We start from the raw sequence: 15,591 nt of genomic DNA, 5'->3' as shown, positions 1-15,591 counted from the left end.
TTTATGACCAATCATAAAAATTGCCTGCAAGCCAATTACAACAGTGGGCAGCGTGTTCTCAAAACTGAACAAAATAACATCTGTGTTGCAAATGTTAGTGACCAATCAGCAAGGAAGTATAAAGAAGTCTACGAAGATCTCTAGGATGTACAAAAGGAGGGGAAAACTACCAGCACACAGGAGAAAAAGTCTGCATTCACTCGTAAGTACTTATAATAATATTATGAATATATTTGGTGATCAGAATGGGATATGTCAATGAAAATCAGCACAAATTAATTTAATGATGTTTGCCTCTAGAAACTATGACATGCTACAAGATTTCATTAGTCCAGTGATTGATAACTAATTTAAATGTAATTTATATTTGTCAACATACCACACCCTATACATAAGTGTACTAATACTCTTTATGATTATGCCATAATTAATTATTAATACTTATGTTAATATATGAACTTTAAAAAATTTTGGAAAGTATTTATGAGTAAATTTATTTGGACCGGGCCCTCGGAAAAAAAGAAATCAGCTAACGCCTTTTTATTCCCGTATATCGGGAGTAGGCGAGGCGGCTTTTAAAACAAAGAATTCTTCTTACTCTTTTAACTAATTTTATAATTAATATCTGATTTATTTCGAACTGTTTAATTTTTGTTACTGAACATTTTATCAAATCATTCTTATTACAATTGCTTTTACATTATTTGATACGATTTAGTACTTTTCTTACAAGTATTGTTACAATTCATATTTACTTTTGTGTGTTGCAGTCTTTTTTTACTATTTTGCATTATTCATTTACTTTTATATTATTCGACATTTCTTATTTATAATCTGTTTTTCATACTAAAGTTATCTTTGCAAGACAATTCTATTTGTTTTTATTATAGCTCTGACAAATATTGGAATTTGAATATTATTGAAAAAATACCCATGGATCCTTGTTTAAAGACAGGAACTTTAACACAAGGAGGAGCAAGTACTTCTGCTGACACATCTACTCGTATGATTGGAGAAGATATGGAATTGCAAACTGTGGTTTCTTCAAAAGCTAATATTATCAAGGGTCATCTAAGAACAGACCAAAACGGAAGTACCATGAAAGTTATTTAAATTATGGATTTACGTGTATTGGCAATATACATACTCCTGATGCAATGTGTGTTTATGTAATAAAATACTAGTAAACAGTTCTTTGGCTCCAGCTAAACTTCATAGGCACTTCGAAATGAAACACACTGATTACAAAGGAAAAGATATACATTTTTTTAAGAGACAACGTGACTCGCTTGAAAAATCTAAACTTCAAATGGCTACAATTGCTACAACTGAAAATGCAACAGAGGCATCTTTTCGCGTGAGTTAACGCATTGCACACTTCATGGTGAAGCTCATACAATTGGTGAGATGCTTATTAAGCCTTGTGTGAAAGACATTGTATCATGCATGTTAAACGAGCAGATTGCTAAAAAAATAGATGCAGTACAATTATCAAATGATACTGTTTCACGCCGCATCAAAGATCTTTCTGCTGACATAGAAAAAGAGCTAATTCATCGACTTAGACTTTGCAGTGAATATTCATTACAAATGGATGAATCTACAGATGTCGCAGGACTCGCTGTATTACTGGTGTTTGTTCGTTACATATTTGATAAAAGTATTGAAGAAGATTTACTCATGTGCAAATATCTGCAAGAAAAAACTACCAGAGAAGATATATTCAACTGTATTAATAATTATATTACAAAACAGGAAATCGGTTGGGAGAAGTGTATTGATATTTGTACAGATGGTGCTCAAGCAATGGTAGGAAAGATGAAGGGAGTTGTAACACGTATCCTGCAAGTAGCTACAAGAGCCACCAAAAGTCATTGTGTTTTGCATAGACAAGCACTAGTAACAAAAAGAATTCCTACATATTTGAAAACTATTTTGGATGAAGCCGTAAAAATGATCAACTATGTAAAATCTTGACCACTTCAATCCAGATTATTTAAAATTTTGTGTGATGAAATGGGTAGTACACATAACGCCCTTTTATTACATACTGAAGTGAGATGACTATCCAGAGGAAAAGCATTATTGAGGCTTTTTGAACTTCGTAGTGAGTTGATGGTCTTCTTGATGTCACATAATTTAGGACAAAATTTTATTGAATTATTAAGAAATTCTTCATGGTTGATGAGTCTTGCGTATCTGGCAGATATTTTTACAAACTGCAATGAAATTAACTTATCATTACAAGGAAAAAATATTACAATTTTTAATACAAGAGATAAAATTGCATCTTTTGATAGGAAGTTGCAATTCTGAATTGTTACAGTTGAACAGAATAATTTTGATTGTTTTCCCACCTTGCATGAATTTTTGACTGAAATAAATTCTAAAGTAAATGAAGAAGTATCTAACGTAATTTTAGAACACTTGCATGACTTGCAATCAACCCTTTTGCAATATTATCCAAAATCCAGTGTGGACAATTCCTGGGTTCTGAATCCATTTACAGTGACAGCTAAGCCAGCAGGCTTCAGCGCAAGTGACTATGAAAATCTAATTGACTTAATTAGTGACTCTGATTTAAAACAAAAATATAAGGAACTGCCAATAAATGATTTCTGGAAAAATTTAACAGAAGAGTACCCCAGCTTGTCAAAACTAGCTATTCTTGTTTCACTTCCTTTTACAATGACATATTTAGGCGAGGGAGGATTTTCATATTATTATTATTATTATTATTATTAAACAAGACCTCATGGAGTCAAAGACTCATCTAGGAGGTCCTTTTATCTCACACACATCTCATCATACCGGGTCTTAAACACATTCAAACTCCTTGCAGATACCACACTCTCAGGCAAGGCATTCCAATCATTCACAACTCTGCACGAAAAAAACCTGCCTATCACTCCCCTACTCACACCCTCTTTATACAGTTTCCAGGGATGACCTCTGGTTCTCCCCTGATCTCCCACTATTCTCTGTAGAACTTCTCAACCACTGATCCTATCACAACCCCTTACCAACTTGTAGGTCTCTATCATATCTCCCCTCTTCCTTCTCTCCACTAGACTCTGCAAATTACATCTTTTCAATCTTTCCTCATACTCGACATTCCAGAGGTCAGAAACTACCTTAGTGAGTCGCCTTTGGACCCTTTCCAACATCTCTTCATCCTTCTGAAAACCAGGTGACCAAATCTGGGCACAATAGTCCATGTGTGGCCTAATCAAAGCCTTATACAATGGAACAAGAATCTCCCTACTTCTACACGTCAGTGTCCTCCCCATCATTCCCAGAAGTCTTTGTGTTGTCTTCACAATTTTGGGGATGTGTCCCCTAAATTTTAGATCCTTATCCACTATCACTCCCAGATCTCTTATTTCCTCTACTTCCAAAAATATATTCTCACCAAGCATAAATTCTGCATCCCATCTTTGCTTTCCAAATTTTAAAACCTTACATTTTGCAACATTGAACTCACATCCCCATTTGCATGCCCAATCACTCAATTTATTCAAGTCTTCTTGCAAGGCCACAACATCTTCACTACTCTTTATGGTTCGTCCCAACTTTGCATCATCTGCAAACAACTGAATATCTCCATCCAAATCTTCGCCAATATCATTAATATACAAGTTAAATAGTAATGGCCCTAAAACAGATCCCTGAGGCACTCCACTAGTAACTTTCCTTTTCCTGGATATTGCACCCTCATACACAACTTGTTGATACCTATCAGATAGCCAGTCTCCAATCCAATGTACTAATCTAATATCCAACCCCATCTGCTCTAGTTTGACTGTCAACTTATCATGAGGTACTCTATCAAAACCTTTTGCGAAATCCAAGTATATTACTGTGTATCCTTCTCCTCTGTCCAAGGAAGCAGTCACTTTATTGTAATAAGTAAGTAGATTACTAAAACACGACCTCCCTTTAGCAAATCCATGCTGTCCATCAAAGATTATACCACAGTTGTCAATCCAACTCTGGATCCTAGTTCTCACAAGCTTCTCCAACAATTTAACCACAACACCTGACATACAGATAGGCCTATAGTTTGATGCTTGAGTTCGATCACCTCCTTTATGAAGTGGCACAATCTTGCCCTCCTTCCACTCTTTAGGGACTTGACCGAGTGCAAGACTCGTATTAAAAAAATATGTCAACGCAGGTGTCAACGCTCTGGCACATTCCTTCAGAATACGCGGTGATTTATTATCAAGTCCCACAGCTTTATTTACATCTAGTTTACTCAACTCCCCAAACACCTCTTGCTCACTTACAGTCAGTCTCTCCCCATCATCAACTGCTCTTAATCTCTCCATGAAGTCACATTCACAAGATTGAAAGATCTTTATGAACTGCTCATTAAGTATCTCCACCACACATTCTGCAACAGCTGTCTTTATACCATTTCCTCCAATCAATGTCATCCTTCCATAATCATTCTTTCTTTTGCTGGCTACATATTGAAAGAACTCCCTAGGATACTTTTTAGTTTCATTAGCTCACTGCTGTTCATACCTCTATTTAGCTACTCTCACCAACCAAGTCACCCTCCTTGCCTGGTCTTTGTAGACCTCATGAAATTGGTTACTTCCACTTCTCTTATGCTGCCTCCACAATGCCCTTTTTATCTGTATTGCATGCTTAATCTCTTTATTCATCCATCTCACACCTACCTTATTTAACCTTCTCACCCGTGGTATATATTTAGACATTGCATCCACTAAATATTTTTTGAAAATCCCCCAAGCTGCATTGATCTCTTTTCCAGCTAACTCCTCATTCCATGCTACACCTGCAAGCTGTCTCCTGAGCTCTTCATAATCACCCCCCTTGTAGTTCCACATATACCCTTTTTTCACAGGGGTCCTTGCACTGCTGGCAACCACCCAAGTAATCACCTCATGGTCACTTTCACCAATTGGTGGATGATTTGATACCTCATTGATAATTACATCCTCCGATGAGATGACCAAATCCAAGACCCTTAATCCTCTTGTGCCCCTGTTGCATACTGTCTGAGGTAGTTATCCCTCAAAAACTCAAGAAACTCATTTTCTTTACTTCCAATTGCTATCTCTTCATTCCAGTCTATATTGCCATAATTAAAATCACCCATAATGATCACCCTTTTCTTATTTGCTTGGCTTATTTGACTATACTTCTTGTGTAGAGGCTTAAGTGCTGTGAGGACATTATGTTGGAGGTTTAATGGATTTTTTACAACACTCAAAAAGAATTAAAATAGAATTTAATACTTCCTATATTTCATCCTAGTCACTAGGACATCTACGTGGATTACAAGCCATGGGCTCCCCCCCTCTCATCCTCCCTTGCCAATTTCTATATGGAAGATTTCGAAAAACGAGCCATAAACTCAGCCCCACTCAAACCTTCTATCTGGCTAAGATATGTAGATGACGTGTTCTCTATTTGGCCTCATGGCCCAGACACGTTAGACTCCTTCCTCGGTCATCTCAATAGCCTACATCCAAGAATCCAGTTTACTATGGAAAAGGAAAAGAACAATTGTTTACCCTTCCTAGACACGTTAGTCACGCGCCTGCCTAATGATACACTTGCCTTCACTGTATACAGAAAACCCACACACACAGGCAGATACATTCACAAACTCTCCCACCACCACCCCTCACAACAATATGGCATCATTAAAACCCTTACCAAGAGAGCCCACAATCTTTGTTCCAGTGGAACTGCCCTCACTACTGAGCTTATCCACATACACAGAACTTTCCTCTCCAATGGCTACAGCGAACACAGCATCAAAAAAAAATCAATTCCTCTCCCATTCCCCGTCCATCTCTTCAACAAGAATTTAAAAATGCCATCACCATACCCTACATCCGTGGCACGTCAGAAAAAATAGCCAAGATACTAAAAAAGTATAACCTACACACAGCATATAAGCCGTACCGCAAACTGGCTACCCTTTTCCGTTCTACGAAAGATAAGCTTCCTCCTTTCTCTCTGCCTGGAGTTTACAAAGTACCCCTGTTCCTGTAAGCTTGCGTACTTTGGACAGACAGGCAGATCAGCATCCATCCGCCTGGAGGAACACAAGTCGTACATCGTTAAACACAACTATGGCCATTTAGGCTTGGCTGACCATGTTTTGGACACCACCCACAGAGTATCATGGAAGAAAACCAACATGCTCCACCACAGCAAATTCAAGAAAGCGAGACTTTTCTTAGAAGCAGCAGCAGCTCTCAGAAACCAACCAAATCTTAACAAATACGGTTGCATTAAGCTTCCGAAGATTTGGGAAACAGTCATCACCAGAAGTCCCACCTTACATTCCAGGCCACCTACTACTGCCCTTAGAGGGCGCTCCACCTAGATAGGACTTTATTGTCACCCACGTGGTTGAGCTTAGTATTGTAAGTTTTTGTGTGCATATTACATTAATTATCTTTGTAATCCCCGTAGATGTCCTAGTGACTAGGACGAAATATAGGAAGTATTAAATTCTATTTTAATTCTTTTTGAGTGTTGTAAAAAATCCATTAAACCTCCAACATAATATTTGACTATACATTTCACTATCACCACCATCTACATTATCAGGTCTATAACAACATCCCACCAAGTATTTGATTCTATTCACCTCTATCTCACACCATACTGCCTCAAAACCACTGGCCCCATTTCCCTCTTGCATCTCTACCTTGTATGGACATAACTCTTTCTCTACCATCAATAGCACTCCCCCTCCCTTTTTACCCCTTCTATCCTCACGAAACACATCATACCTTTCCATCTCTATTCCTGTCAGGATGTCATCCTCATCTAACCATGTCTCACTTATTCCGACAATCTCTGGGTGCACAGACGCAATTAGTGCAACCATTTCATCCGCCTTGTTTCTTATACTTCTAGCATTGGTATACAAACACAACAACTCATTTCTGGATCTACAGCTAGTTCCACTGATACCACTCACTCGATGTGATCTCTCCATGCTGGACTGGGGCCATTTCCCTTTCTGCTTCTTCATTTTAGAACCCTTTGCAATTCCATCTGTTTCCTTTTGATCCCTGATCATCCCATTACTTTCCTGCCTACACATGCTCTCACCTCCTCTTGGAGCATCCACCTTTCTCACGCTGTGTATCCCTGTGCACCCTGAGCCTCCCCGTTTCCCTGCTCCTCTTGCACACCCATTCTCTCATTTTCTATACTCATACCACTCACTTCCCCATTCATTTCCACTCCTTCAATCTCTCCTGTCTTACTCTCCTGCTCTTCCACATCACTTCCCTCTCGATCTGATTCATTCTCTCTATTCACTTCTCTACTTTCCAGCAGCAGTCTCTCCAAGCGACTCACACCATAACCATTCAAATGCAGTCCATCGCTCACATACAGCTCACTTCGTCCCTCAAACTCATTCCACACATTAACAAACTGTACTCCCATCTCCTCACATATTTCAGCCAGAATATCATTCATAATCCTTGCTCTCTGCCTCATTTCACCACAATCATACCTAGGCAACACTATGACCACCCTACCTGTCACACTATTCTCCTTTATCTTTCCAAGCAGTCTCCTGTCATTCATTTTGACATGCTCTTTGTTCTCTCTCAAATCATTTGTACCAATTAATACAGTTAACTCTTTTGCTCGTTCCCGCCTCATATTCAATGCCTCAATCACTCTACTCATTTTACCGCCTGGAAAACATACCTTGTGCATTTTATCCTCTAGCACACCTTTAATAATGGAGTTGCCATACAACGCCACTCGCTCATCTTTTGTTAACTCTTTCATGCCATCATGATTTATTTTAATAGTTTTGACCTGAATTCTCTTAATTTCATTCCGCATCCATTTCATTTCTTGCTTCATCCAATCCAATTCACCTTCCGAACCTCGCGACACATTCACTCTATCATTAAATCTTTCTAACTTTCTAACTCTCGACCCCCTCTTCTCACTTTCCCTCTCATTCATCCTTCTCTGTTTCCGTACTTTCAGTCCAACATACGTCCAACTTTCACTATCATTCTTCTCACTTTCACTCTCACATATCTTTCTTTGTTTCCGTACTTTCGGACTAACATGTGTCCAACTTTCGCTATCATTCTTCTCACTTTTACTGACATTCATGTTTCTTTGGTTCAGTACTTTCGTTCCAACATGGGTCCAACTTTCGCCATCAGTCATTCTTTTTTCGCTATCATTCATTCTTTCGATTTTTTTTACTTGCGATTTCTGCATCACGCCATTTCTACTTTCATTCGTTCTCTCAATTTTGTTTCTTTCCGCCTCACGTTCGTCCCTTTTAACATCCGTGACGGTTGTCAAATCGCTCTTTTTCTTTTTTCCTGATTTTTTAACATTTTTTCGCCTGTCTTACCCACCATCCTTCTCTTTCAAACTTGCACTTGCGACACAATCGGTACTAGCACTTTCTGTCATCAACTTCATATTCGCATTCATCAATTCCTCGTTCAGGTCACATTTCGCACACACCCTTCTTCCATCCGCACTAAACATCCATAAATCATTTATGTAATCGAAGGAATACATATAACAGACCTCACACGTAACGAACCGACTGAAATCCAAATTAAAATCATGGAATGACAATACCGCCGCAATTTTTTTTTTTTTTTTCTCTGCAGGTTACTATGTCTAATATTAACATTTTCGTATTTAGTTTAAGCAAGAAAAAAAAACCCCACACTAATAATATTGGTAGCGTACAACGTTTACAGCCGCTCTTACTTAAACAGTTATGCATATATACTTAATTATTCCTAGTAAAACTTATCTGAATCAGGAGCTCTTCAAAACACGTCTGTAGCGCTTGACCCATTATGCTGCAACCAAATCAAAGCCTAGGAACAGACTCGATGCTACACCAAATATGAGAATTCAACTTCCTAATATTGGGCCTGATATCAATAGAATTTGTAATTCAACGACCCCAAAACATCGGAGTCATTAAGACCTTAATTTGCAATATACGTTTTGCTATTTTTATGTGTTTTGTTTTTTCTAATTAACATTTGACAATAAATGATTGTTTTTTACTTAACGCTTAGATTTATTCACTTATTTTATTTATATTTACCTACCCTACAAAACCAGCACAGAGGAGAAAAAGTCTGCATTCACTCGTAAGTACTTGTAATAATATTATAAATTTTTGGTGATCAGAATGGGATATGTCAATGAAAATCAGCACAAATTAATTTAATGATGTTTAATTGATGTTTAATTAATAATTAATTATTGATCATTAATAATTAATTATCAATTGTTAATTAACAATAAATAAGCTAAATTACCAATTAATTATTAATTAATACATTACAAAATAACCAAGGTGTTCCGTGAACATTTCAGGATTTGTGAAGTGTTCTGTCATAGAAAAAGTTTGAGAAACCCTGATCTACACCAATGCCATCTGCCCCCCCCCCCCCCCCCCCCACCACCACCACTTGATTTTTGCAGACAATCACAAACATCCATGCCCACAACATGCTCAAACCTGCAGTTTTTTGGCTGGAGAGCGGATATACTAATCACTTGGCCAACCAGGCCTTAATACATTTATCTCAGACTTTATTGTCAATCATTCTATTTTTCTCATTATCACTTCCACACACTTTTTGGACAACTTCCTCAACTACAATTTTCGTTACCGCACCACGTTCCCTACACATATTTAAACAAGCCTCATACTCTATCAGAAAATCACACTTCCTACATACACACTTACTTCTTTCTGTCATTCAGCCTCTCAACATAAACATCCATGACACTTCCCATACATACATGACACTTCCCATACATTTATGGCACTGTAACATTTTTAAAAAATCCATACCATTCACTTGTCTTTTTCACTGACCTATGCAACCATCTGTCTTTCACTACCATATTGTATCAGAGCACTAACAAGAAATGATGAATTTCAAGTAATACTGCCTTAGAAATTTAACCAGACACTGCATTCCATTTTTTCTTCTTAGAAAACAAACCTTGTGCATATTCTTCACAACCTCAACATTTTGGGTGCATGAGATTGTCACAAATTTCGGAAGCGTACATTTTAAGATTGTCGACCCAACAGCCAAGACAACCCAATTTAGCCCAATAGGAGGCATCATTAGGACTATAATCCCAACTTTTGTTGCTTTTCTTCAGCCCCATTTGTCCAAATGTTAGGACCTGCATGCACATATCATTGTTTTTTGTGATCTCTGATGATGGCCAAACAGAGTAAGGTATTCACTTGGTTGAAAAGCGGGAAGGAGTCATGACAAGAGCCATCCCTGGAAGTTACGAAAGGAAACTATGAGAAAGAGGGTGAGAAGTGGTTTCTTTGTGTAAAGGGTGTTTGAGTCATGGAATACATTGCCTGATAGAATGGTGGGAGCGAGAACGGTCAATGCATTTAAGGAGTGGTATGATAGACTTTGTGTTTCCTTGGAAGGACCTCCCACGATGAGTCTTTTGACTCCATGAAGGCCTGAATAATAATAATAATAATAATTAATTACAGTTTTTTTATAATTAATATTCTAGTATACATTTGTTATTTCCTGGAAAATTTAAAGCTATTTTGATATTATTATACCTTATTCTGAACTACACTACATAAATTTATGTTCTGAGAATAAAATTCAGAAAACAAAATGAAATACATTAATAATTATTTTAATATTTTATTCCATTATTATTATTATTATTATTATTATTATTATTCTAAGACATCATGGAGTCAAAGACTCATCTAGGAGGTTCTTTTGTCATACACACAGCTCATCATACTGCACCTCAAACACACTCAAATTCTCTACCTCTCAGGGAAGGCATGCCAGTTATTCACAGAATGCTACAGCAGTGACTAACATTGTTCCAACATATATACTAATTAATTTAAGATTTTTATTCTGCTTATTTATTTATATGTATGAATTGTGAAGTTCTGATAACATCTAGTATGTGTAATTAATTCTTTGTAGTCTGTAGTTTGTTTTCTGTACAACTTTTGCATATACATCTGATGGTGTATGTCTGCTGATTTATGAAACATGTGGTTATATTTCATTAATTAAGGTATTAATTATCTCATTATCTCAAAACATTAGGTCTCAATATTATTATTATTATTATTATGGGCGACTCCAAGGAGTCCTTAGACTCATCGAGGGAGGCCCTAAACATCATGTCCATCACAACTATTCGACATTCACACAGTATCTATCATACTTTGCCTTGAACTCATTCACTTTCATAGCACCCACAACAGACACACCCAGCTTATCCCAATCATTCACCACTCTGAAAGTAAAAAAACCCAGCTCTAACATCTTTACTAACCACACTCTTGCCCAGCTTCCATGGATGTTCACTAGTCCTTCCACCACCAGTCCTGTTCTCAAAAATATCCTCTGAATTAATCCTATAGAAACCCTTCAGCAATTTGAATGTCTCAATCATATCTCCCCTTTTCTGCCTATCAACCAATTTCTGCAACCCACAAATTTTCAACCTATTTTCATAAGGTTCATTCCATAGACCTGCTATCATCTTGGTCACTCACCTCTGGATCCTCTCAACCTCCTCCCCATCAAGAAGAAACCTAGGTGACTAGATCTGGGCACAGTGATCAAGATGGGGTCTCATCAAGACTCGATACAGAGGACCAATAACTTGCTTATTCTGCTCGTCAAAGTATTCTTCAGCATCCAAGTGATTTGATGAGCTGATTTAGCCACTTTTGCGATGCACTCCCCTAAACTTCAACTCCATATCCACGAACACTCCCAAGTCCCTGGCCTCATCAATCTCTTGGAGTACAGATCCACCAGTGTGATATACTGCTGCTAATCTTTTCACCCCAAAATGCATAACCTTACATTTTGCCACATTAAATTGACATTGATTCTCCTTAGCCCAGACCTCCAATCTATCCAAATCATCCTGCAAAATTTTGACATCTGCATTCACTATTTCCCTACCCAACTTAGCATCATCAGCGAACAAATGAACCGTTCCTCTCAGATCCTTCCCTATATCGTTAATGAACAAATTAAACAGCAGCAGTGGTACAAGAGCAGAACCCTGCAGCACACCATTAGTCACAGGCCGTCTTTTGGAATCTATTCCCGAGTAAACTACTCTCTGCTATCTCCCCATCAACCACCCACCAATCCATCTCACCAACCCTATATCCATTCCCATATATTGCAGTTTACGGATTAGACTTTCATGTGGTATCCTGTCAAAGGCCTTAGCCAGGTCCAGCAGTATCACTGTAAACCCATTACCCATATCCAGTTCAGCTGTCACTGTGTTATAAAACCTGAGCAAGTTACTGAGCCATGATTTACCCTTCACAAAACCATTCTGTCCCCCATACAGTATCTCATTTTCATCAATCCATTGCTGTATTTTTCCCTTTACTACTTTCTCCAAGACCTTGACAACAACTCCTGATATGCTGATCGGTCGATAATTTGCAACAGTAGTCTGGAACCTCCTTTATGCAGTGGACTATTTTCCCCTCTGTCCACCCCTTCAGGACTAAACCAGACCCGAAACTCAGATTAAACAATAAGGTCAAGGGCACTGACAATTCTTTAGCTGCTTCATTTAAGACCCGTGCTGATATACCATCCAATCCCACAGATGTATTCATATTAAGGTTCTGTAATAGACTATTCACCTCCGCTTCATTCACCAAAATTCCCATATAAACTAATGGTTCCTTCATTCCTTCAAACTTATCACTGTGAGGATATACTCTTTCAAAGTGCTCACTCAGTAATTCCAGTATATCGACTGATTCAGTGACCTCCCTACCATAGGCGTTCCTTAAAATCATTCTGCTGTGTACAATTTTTCTTTTACTAGAAGCATATGGAAAGAACTGTTTGGGATTCTCTTTAGCTTGCATGGCTAATTTCCTTTCATAATCCCTTTTTGCTTTTCTCATCGCACTCATTACCCTTCTGGCCTGCGCTTTATACCGTTCATGTGTCTGTAGGTCACCTTTCTCCTTAAATTCCCTCCACAGTTGTTTCTTTTTATGCAGCTCAAGCTTAATGGTGTTATTCATCCATTTAACCCCTACTTGATTTACTATTTGGACTCTAGGTATACAGTCAGCTAAAACCTCCTGCAAATGCTCCTTGACCACTTCCCATGCGCTATCAACGTCCAGCCCTTGTAGTTTTACATGCCATGGCACTGAACCAAGCAATCTCCTAAGCTTGTCATACTTGCCAGCATGGTAACGGTAATTCCACGTACCCTGTCTTAATGGAAAATTTTACACATTTAGCCACCTCCCAGGTCAAGACCCTATGATCACTCTCACCAATAGATGGCAACATGGTCATATTCATTATAGTCAAATTCTCAGATGCTATTACTAGGTCAAGCACTCTCGAACCCCTAGTATTTTCTATTACTTGCTGTCTCAGATAGTTATCCCTCAGTAACTGAATAAAATCTAGTTCCTTTCTCACATGTGTCCTCTCCTCCTTCCAATCAATGTTACCATAGTTGAAATCCCCCATAATAATTACACTCCTTCCACTCATTTCATCAATTTGTTTATGCGTACTATCTCCACCATCTATTCCTTCACCTGGTCTATAGCAGCACCCAACTGTACATTTTGTTCCGTTATTCTCAATCTCAAACCAAATAGTCTCAAATGGCTCTTTTCACTATCCTGCAATAGAACTTCTATTCTCCTTGGCTGCAGTTCATCAGCTATCATCAATAATACTCCTGCTCCCTCTTCCCCATTTTATTCTCTCTGTCCCTCCTGAACATTCTGTACCCTACACATTCTATCCCACTAGCTATATCATCTTCTGTCAGCCATGTTTCACTAATGCCAATAACCTGTGGCCAGGAAGAGCCAACCAAGGCCAAACATTCTTCCTTCTTGTTCCTAATACTCCTGGCATTAGTATACATGAAATGCAGAGGTCCATTTGTCCCACCTCTATCTTTATTCATTATACTAACTATCCCATTCTGATTTCTTGTCTTTCGTACTTGCTTGGGCACATTATAAACATTCTTACACTCAACTGCCTCACTGATGTCTGCATATCCACTTCCTTCCCTCCTTAATAGTTCTAATTTTTCTGATTTTGCACATCCACTCTCACTTCACTCAGCAACACTTTTACCAGTCTTTGAACACCAAATCCATTCAAATGTAAGCCATCCATTTTGTACAAATCCTTTCGTCCATGAAACTCACTCCACACATTCACAAACTCCACACCACACTGTCTGCATAACCTGTGCATAAGGTCATTTGCATCAATACTGGAAGCTATCTATAGAACTACCAAACCGCAGAAACTTACGCATTCATTCAGGTTGCAGGATATTTCTTAAGGTAATATGTGCTGCGAAAATAACATGTTATTCATGGAAAGTGTATAAGTGACTTGTGACTAAGTGTTGATTAGATATTTCAAATGCTGAAAATGCAGAGTGAGTGCAATAACAACAAATGTGCCCAATAGGTTATAGGTATCATACTTTATAAATGTAACAACTTCTTCCTATGAATCTTTGTGACTTAGTAGAAGCCTAAAATAATGCTGATATAACATACTCACACACACAAAACATTGAAATGTTTTTTTTTTCACTTTGTTGTTAGCCAGTTAAAGTTAATTGACTGATATTTATATCTTTCAGGGTTAACGTGGGAGCAAGTTATGGAAAGAGCTCCACAAGGTGTTCTTGCAGCATGCCGTAATGCAGAGGATTCTATTACAATATCTGGTCCCAAAAGTCAGATTGCAGAATTTGTCAATGAGCTCAAAGCACAAAATGTATTTGCCCGAGAAGTGGATAGCTGTGGATATGCCTTTCACAGTAGCTATATTCGACCAGCAGCCTCGGCACTTAAAGAAGCTCTGGAAAAGGTGTGACTATTTCTTTTACTTGGTTTTTGTAAACCAGGGATATTCCTGGAGAGCTATATTGTTATTATTATTATTATTATCCCAAGACCCCATGGAGTCAAAGACTTATCTAGGAGGTCCTTTTGTCATACACAGTGGTGCACCCAGGTGGGGGGGGGGAAGGGGGCCCTGGCTCCATCCAAAGAAAAAGGAAAAAAACACTAGAAAATTTTCCAAAAATCTTTTCCTAATTAAAATTCATTTTTAAAAAAAATTATGTTGTTCTGTTGTGTCTTATATTTTTATACTACTTATGAATTAGCGATCATTGCAGATGCTCAGTCATATGTTGTATGTGATGTATAGTGTGTATTCTCAAATCACCTACTCAACCTAGCCCCCCCCCCCCCCCCCCCAACATTAAATTCTGAGTGCGCTACTGCACACAGATCATCATACTGTGCCTTAAACACACTCAAATTCTCTGCAGAACACCATGCTCTCAGGCAAGGCATTCCAATAATTCACAACTCCATGCAAAAAACTTTCTTCTCACTCTCCTGCTCATACCTTCCTTATAAAACTTCTAGGGATGACCTCTTGTTCTCTGCTGATCTCCCACCATTTTCTGTAAAACCTCTCCGACATTGATCCT

The 15,591-nt window shown here is 38.1% G+C and overlaps 1 protein-coding gene across 1 annotated transcript in view; it reads left to right on the top strand.

Moving 5' to 3' along the window:
* FASN1 (Fatty acid synthase 1) overlaps positions 1-15,591 on the top strand; it is a 666,286-nt gene that overhangs the window by 229,618 nt on the left and 421,077 nt on the right. The window contains exon 11 of the mRNA XM_090415364.1: positions 14,728-14,957. Coding sequence (XP_090271490.1) covers positions 14,728-14,957 — 230 coding nt within the window. The remainder of the gene's footprint in view (positions 1-14,727; positions 14,958-15,591) is intronic.

Source organism: Typopeltis vanoorti, chromosome 3, assembly GCF_054136105.1.
Source record: "Typopeltis vanoorti isolate ZY-2024b chromosome 3, IOZ_Tvanoo_1.0, whole genome shotgun sequence".
NCBI lineage: Eukaryota > Metazoa > Arthropoda > Arachnida > Uropygi > Thelyphonidae > Typopeltis > Typopeltis vanoorti.
The sequence above is the reverse complement of the archived record's forward strand: the minus strand, read 5'-3'. Positions and strand labels throughout refer to the sequence as shown.